This window comes from Rhinoraja longicauda, chromosome 13 (genome assembly GCF_053455715.1).
Source record: "Rhinoraja longicauda isolate Sanriku21f chromosome 13, sRhiLon1.1, whole genome shotgun sequence".
NCBI lineage: Eukaryota > Metazoa > Chordata > Chondrichthyes > Rajiformes > Arhynchobatidae > Rhinoraja > Rhinoraja longicauda.
In genome coordinates this window covers 53,879,101-53,886,168 of record NC_135965.1, presented here as the reverse complement: position 1 = coordinate 53,886,168, position 7,068 = coordinate 53,879,101, and the positions used below count along the sequence as shown (strand labels likewise).

Here is a 7,068-nt window from a genome sequence, read left to right as displayed (position 1 = left end):
CACAAAAATCTTCAACCTGTCCCTTTTAAAATCCACCATCCCTCCCTGCCTGAAGTCCGCCACAATCATCCCACTGCCGAAAAAGTCTGTCATCAGCGGCCTTAACGACTACCGTCCGGTAGCACTCACACCGGTCATCACAAAGTGCTTCGAGAGACTGGTCCTGCAGCACATCAAAGCCAGCCTCCCACCCACCTTCGACCCACACCAGTTTGCCTACAGAGCAAATAGGTCTACAGGGGATGCCATCGACACTGCTCTTCACACTGCACTGACCCACCTTGAACACCAGGGGAGCTATGTGAGGATGCTCTTCCTCGACTTCAGCTCTGCCTTTAACACGGTCATCCCGAGCAGACTGGTCACCAAACTTTCCGACCTTGGATTTTCCCAAACCATCTGCCAATGGATCAAGGACTTCCTGACCAACCGCCCCCAGACCGTCAAAATAGGCCCTCACCTCTCCTCCACCATTACACTGAGCACCGGCTCACCACAGGGCTGTGTGTTGAGCCCCATCCTTTACTCCCTCTACACTCACGACTGCGCCCCCACCCATCCCACCAACACCATCATCAAGTTCGCGGATGACACGACTGTGGTTGGACTCATCTCAGGAGGAGATGAGACAGCCTATAGGGATGAAATCCAAAGGCTGGCAGCATGGTTAATTAATGGAGCACCTGTTCAGCCTACGCTGCCTCAGTAGAGCAGGCAAAATAATAAAAGATCCATCCCACCCCGGCCACCGTCTGTTTGTTCATCTGCCCTCTGGTCGATGTTTCAGGTCGATCAAATCCCGAACAAACAGACTTAAGAACAGTTTTTACCCCAGGGCCATACGAGAACTGAACACTACCTTTGCACTAGGCAACACCGTGAAAAAATCTTGTACTTAATATAATTGTATTTATGTATTTATTTGTTTTTGCATTTATTGCATATATGTTTGTACGCACCGTCAGGATTGGCTATTTTTTAATTTCGTTGTACTCGTTGCAATGACAATAAATGAATATTATTATTATTATATATCTGTGTAGGAAGAAACTGCAGAAACTGCAGATGCTAGTTTGCACCAAAGATAGGCAAAAACAAGCCAGTGGGACAAGCGGCATCTCTGGAGAGAAAATGTCACCTCTGGGTGACATTTCGGGTTGAGACCCTACTCTACAGTGAGGTGCCTACAACAGCTGCTGCAGGTTTAATGCCAACGTCCCTAGGTGCAGAGATACATCACACAAACCGGGGTGGGGGTCAGAAATTGGTGTTTGATTCTAATTCAAATTACACAAGGGAATTGTAGTGTATTCAGATCAGAGGAAGCTATCAGATAAAAAAGTTTAACATTTAATGTTTCATTGTTTAATGCACACTTCATATTATGACTTTAGAACACCCGTGAATTTAATTCTACCACACATTCCTCAATATCGAGGCCTAAATCATTGAACTGTTATTGAATTTAATTAAATATCTGTATGTAGTTGGACAATATAACTGGAATAAACGTTCAATTAATGATCCACTTCCAGCAACTATTTTCTTTGCGTTATTGGTATTCATAGAATTCCAAACATGTGCGCCATATGTGGCTGAAAAGGTCTGCTCCATTTTTTTATTTTCCATGGGAGAAAAGTACTTCCTCCAAGATGGATATGTGATGGGGTAGAATCGATTTATAATCCATACAGAGATGCCATTGCATTCTTTGCCAATGAAGGGACCTAGGTATTTCTCCTGACACCAACTCTTCAGCACACGGGTAATCAGTTGAGGACCTTGCTGACCCCAAATATGTCCAATGTAATTGGCCACAAAATCATTCATGCAATTCCATAGAAAAGGATGGTGCCTGTGATGGAAACCCATTGCCCCGTTATTGATCATATCTGAGCTCTGTGGACATGTAAAGTTGCCAAAGGGCAACGGCTTCATTGATATAATGTCACTGTCCAGGTAGATGCCCCCGTACTTCCACAGCACTGCCAATCTGCAGCCGTCAGCAAACACACGGAGCCAATACTTCTCCTTTTTTGGATCCACCTGTGATAAAATGGAGAAAGAAACATTATCTTAATTTCAAGTCTTTCTAATCATCCTCTTTCCCAGTCTTTGTGTCTTCCTGAAGCTAAAGCTCATTCACCATGGAGGACACCATCCAGTGACTGTAGTCAAGACACAAAGGCACCAGTCTGATCAGAGTCTTGAATGAAACGTGACCCATTCCTTCTCTCCAGAGATGCTGTCTGTCCTGCTCCAGGATTTGGTGTTTATCTTCAGTTTAAACCAGCATCTGCAGTTCCTTCCTACTTAAAGACACTACAATCCGTTATCAAAGGGAGAATGTGAATTGACTGTTCCACACAATCCCACATTACAAAACACTGCTGCTCCAATAAATCACATCATAAACCCACTACCTATCCTTTAATTCATGTTAATCTGGCAGGTCCACTCCTTGAGAAACAACTTTCTCCTCTCTACATCTTTGTTCATGAAAAAAGAGTCATCCCGTTATAAAGGTCAAAGCAATTTATTCGGTCTGTTACATGTACCTGATCACTGCACTCATTGATACTTGCCCCATTTATCTACAATAAGTCCGTGGTGATTCATGTGCTTAACAAGATGCTTTGTAAATATTGTGAAAGAACCTGCCTCCATCACGCTTACATTCCAGATAGCAACTAGTCTCAGGGTGAAAATCAATCCCATTTAATCCACCTCATAATTTGTATAATTCTATCACCCCTTGGGGCCTTCTTCAGGGAAATGTAACTCGACATATTCAATCTCTGTTTATCTGGACAGAGCTATGCAGCATGAGAAGAGGTCCTTTGGCCAAACATACATGACGACCACAGTATGTAACCGAACTTGTTCTACTTGCTTGTGCCTAGACGTATATCCATCCACATTATTCTTACCCAGTACCATTTCCTCTAGCAGGTAACTCCAGAGATTCATCGCCCCCTGTATGAATAGTTTGCCCCTAGGGTCCCTTTTAAACCTTTCCCCTCTCAGCTGAAACCTGTGCCGATTGTTTTAGACTGCCCTTTCCTGGCTAATCTCTTAAGATTCAATAAGCCTCGAAAAGTCTCTCCTTGGCCTCCAATACACAAGGGAAGAAAGACACAGCCTATTCAGCCTCTCCTTTGAATTCAAAACTTCTAGAACTGGTAACTTCTTCAAAAATCTTTTTTGCTGCCTTTGCAGTTACTGTTTTGACTAAAATACTCCAATCCAGCTAACATAGTGGTCTTTAATATATATTATAAACATTAAATAATGCAGCAGTGATTCTTATAGTGCACCATGGGCCACATTCTGTTTTCCATTACTAAGCCAATTTTGGATCCAATTAGCCAGCTTGCCTAGATCCCATGGTTTAAAACTTTTGGACCAGCCGACCATGCACAACTTTGTCAAAGCCTTACTAAAATCCTGTCAAATTAGTGCAAGAATTTTTCACATAGCTATGCTGCTTACATCCAATCAATCCCTAACTTTCGAAATTATAAATTATGTTCATTTATTTTCTTTCCAATACCTAGTTTACCTCTGATGTAATACTCATTGGACTGTAGTAACCAGGACTGGCCATTGTTGCCTACCATCCCTATCTTCCTTTTTCCTTTATTTGAAGATAGACACAAAATCTGGAATAACTCAGCAGGACAGGCAGCATCTCTGGAAGGAAGGAATGGGTGATGTTACGGGTTGAGACCCTTCTTCAGACTGCTGGACCAGCCGACCATGCACAACTTTTGTTACTCCAGCTTTCCAAAGGTTCAAAGGTTCAAAGGTCAGTTTATTGTCACCTGCATCAATTAAGCTACAGTGAAACATGAATTACCGTACCGCCATACAAAAAAAAAGCAACTAGATACACAGCTACATAGAAGTTAACATAAAATATCCACCATAGCGAATTCCCCACATCCCTCACTGAGTTGGAAGGCAATAAAGTCCAAGTTTCTTCCTCTTTTTGTGTCTATCTTTGGTTTAAACCAGCACCTGCAGTTCCTTCTGACACATTTTTCCTTTATCTGTATAGTCTGCGTTGCTGGGCATGTCCCAGTACATCAGAATATACAATATTACTCAGACTTGACAATATCTGCACCAAGTTGCACAGACAAATTAGTTCCACTGCCACTTAACAGCTGCATTATTTCGTACAAACAATGAGGTTCCATCTCATCAACTTATTACACTCCTTTGTGTGATAGATTGATACATCTTTGGGTCCTCATCTTTCTGCAGTAAAATATGACTGGAGTAAATTGTCAGGCATGTTCCTGTTGAGGAGGGGCTGAATGGTCTATTCTTGCCACTTCTCATGTCTGATGCCCGTCTAATGTTTTCAAGAGAGAATTAGATATAGCTCTTAGGGCTAACGGAACTAGGAAAAGGGGAGGTGCAACGAGGCGAGGGTTTGTTTATACAACAGTCACTGAAAGTAAGCATGTAGGTACAGCAGGCAGTGAAGAAAGCTAAAGGCACGTTAGCCTTCATTGCAAGAGGATTTGAGTTTAGGAGCAAGGAGGTCCTACTGCTGTTATACAGGGCCCTGGTGAGACTGCATCTAGAGTATTGTGTGCAATTTTGGTCTCCTAATTTGAAGAAGGACATTATTGCTATTAAGGGAATGGCATTCCTCAGCCTCCTATACACAAATGAAGAAATATACTGCCTATCCAGCCTCTCCTTATAAATCAAAACCACTACAACTGATAACTTCCTCAAAAACATAACTTCCTTAAAAATCCAGACAACATTGTGGTCATTAACACCTAATTTAAACATTGGATATTGCAGCAGCAAATATTTAAAAATCTATCAATTCATGCTTTATAGATGTCCAACCATTAAACATTCACTGACTTATTTGGCAGAAAATCCCAAAGATTCACCACACCACCCTGTGACTGAGAAAAGTTCCTCCTCAATTATCCTGAATAGCCAAAGTCCTATTTGGAGATAGTCATCCCCTTAATATGGACACATAGTCAAGGGATACACCATCTCAGTATTTACCCTGTCAAGTACCTTACAAATTTTGGACATTTCAAGGTGATAACTTGTGTGTTGTCTAATCTTAGGTGAGCACTGGCACAAGATGCTCAATCTATGTTATAGAACAAACCTGCCATGCAAGGAATCAACCTGGTGCAACTTTACTGCACTCCACTTAGTGCATACATTCTTCCTGATTCAAGGAGCCCAGACCTGGACGCAAATTTCAGATAGACTGAGTCAACTTACTCCCAGGAAGAAAATAGTTAATGCACACCCTTCCGATCATCCAAATGTCTTTTAAGTGCTGTCATAGTAGCTGCCTCAAGCAGTTCCTCCAGCTCATTCCATAAACAGACCATTCACTTTGTAGAAAACCAGGCCTCATGATCCTATTGTGTGCATTCACCTGATACATGTCCCTAACGACATTAGGCTCGTAAGCTTCAAGAACAAATTCGTAGCCTGTCCAATCTCTTCCTATAATTTAGTCCTTGCTTCCTGGTTAATATCATGGTAAAGCTTTTCTTCGCTCAATCAAACTTAATGGAATCTTTCCTGGGTGATCAAAACAAAACACAAAACTCCAGTTGGGGCCTCACCAAATTCTTGTGCAACTGCACCATCATCAACATCCTAACTTCTATACTTAATGATTTCACTGATGTGGGCCAGCATGTCTCGTCATTACCACCTCCCCACAGCCAAAAATTGATCATTGGGGACTCCACTTTTACTTGGTCATTGGTGCTGCCTCAGATTTGTTTTGAACCTTTTCATACCTCTAGTTACTTTCTCCCCGACTCTCAGTCTGAAGAAGGGTCTCGACCCAAAATGGCACCTGTTCCTTTTCTCCAGAGATGCTGCCTGACCCGTCGAGTTACTCCAGCATTTTGTGTCTATCTTTATGTCTAATGCCTTCTTCACCACCCTGTCCACATATGATGTTACTTTCTGTGAATTATGTACTTGTACTCCTAGCTCACTCTATTCTGCAGCCTTCCCCAGGGGCCTAAATTTTACTGAGAAAGTCCTACTCTGGTTTGACGACCCAAACTGTAACACATCACACTTTCTTCTTATTGGTTACCTTTTGATACCAGAATTTCAACGAAGTATCATCAAACAGTTCGGCAGCGTTTAAAGGTAGAAGGACAACATTCTTCACTGAGGAGAGCAACGGGATGAGTCTGTACTTAGGCTCTGGATACTGGCTCAAGTTGCCACTGAACCTCTTCATGAAGAAATAGATTGGTTTATCTGGGTTTTGACGAGCAGTGGACTCCACTGAGCAAGCTACCAATGGCTTCAGCTCCACATTGTCCGACGTTTCCACAAACATAATCCCAGGATTCAGGAGTGGATGAGGATCCTCCATGGTAGCTTCATCGTCCACGTGTGACATTCTTATCATGTCATTACGATCCTTGCGTTGTGATTCCATATACCAACGTGCATATAGCAGGACACAAACTCCAAATGTGATGATAAAGAAATAACCATGATGCATGGAAATCATGACGTGGCCTGAGGGTCTTCTGAAAAAGCTCCTGTGAAATATTGTTGGGTCTTTTGAATATTAATAACATTTCCATGGGAACAATTATTTACTATAGCAACTAGAATCAAATACCAGAGATTCCACATTTATGGTAATTATTAGTTTGATTAGAGATGAAATTAAAAAGTATCATTCGCAGAGGGGGGAGGGGCTTGAAATTGTTTGATAGCTTTGGATTGGAGCATGCTGTGAAGTCGGAAATTTCGAAAAAAAACAATTGCCAAGCAATTAGAAGTCTGATTTCTTTTGTGGCTCCAAAATCTACTTGAATGCTTCAGTATATTATTTATCTTTCTTTTTGATAGATAGATTCTTGATTAGTACAGGTGTCAGAGGTTATGGAGAGAAGGCAGGAGAATGGGGTGAGAAGAGACAGATATAGATCACATTGAATGTCGGAGTGGACTTGATGGGCCGAATGGCCTAATTCTGTTCCTATCGGTTATGATCTTTTGTTAAATGAGTGGTTCCATAATTTTCTGGTT

At 41.9% G+C, this 7,068-nt stretch overlaps 1 protein-coding gene across 1 annotated transcript; it reads right to left on the bottom strand.

Moving 5' to 3' along the window:
• Positions 1 to 1,440: 1,440 nt before the first annotated feature.
• On the bottom strand, positions 1,441 to 6,541 carry LOC144599335 (alpha-1,4-N-acetylglucosaminyltransferase-like). The gene is made up of 2 exons (XM_078410129.1): positions 6,113 to 6,541; positions 1,441 to 2,046 (listed from the first exon to the last, which is right to left on the bottom strand). The coding sequence occupies exons 1-2, from the start codon at positions 6,539 to 6,541 to the stop codon at positions 1,441 to 1,443; spliced, it is 1,035 nt and encodes a 344-aa protein (XP_078266255.1).
• Positions 6,542 to 7,068: the final 527 nt, after the last annotated feature.

Excerpts from the sequence above, each read along its gene's own strand:
- LOC144599335 (XM_078410129.1), bottom strand. The coding sequence starts at position 6,541 with ATGATTTCCATGCATCATGGTTATTTCTTTATCATCACATTTGGAGTT. Across the intron at positions 2,047-6,112 it reads TGAAATTCTGGTATCAAAAG|GTGGATCCAAAAAAGGAGAA; the intron begins GTAACCAATAAG and ends ATTTTATCACAG.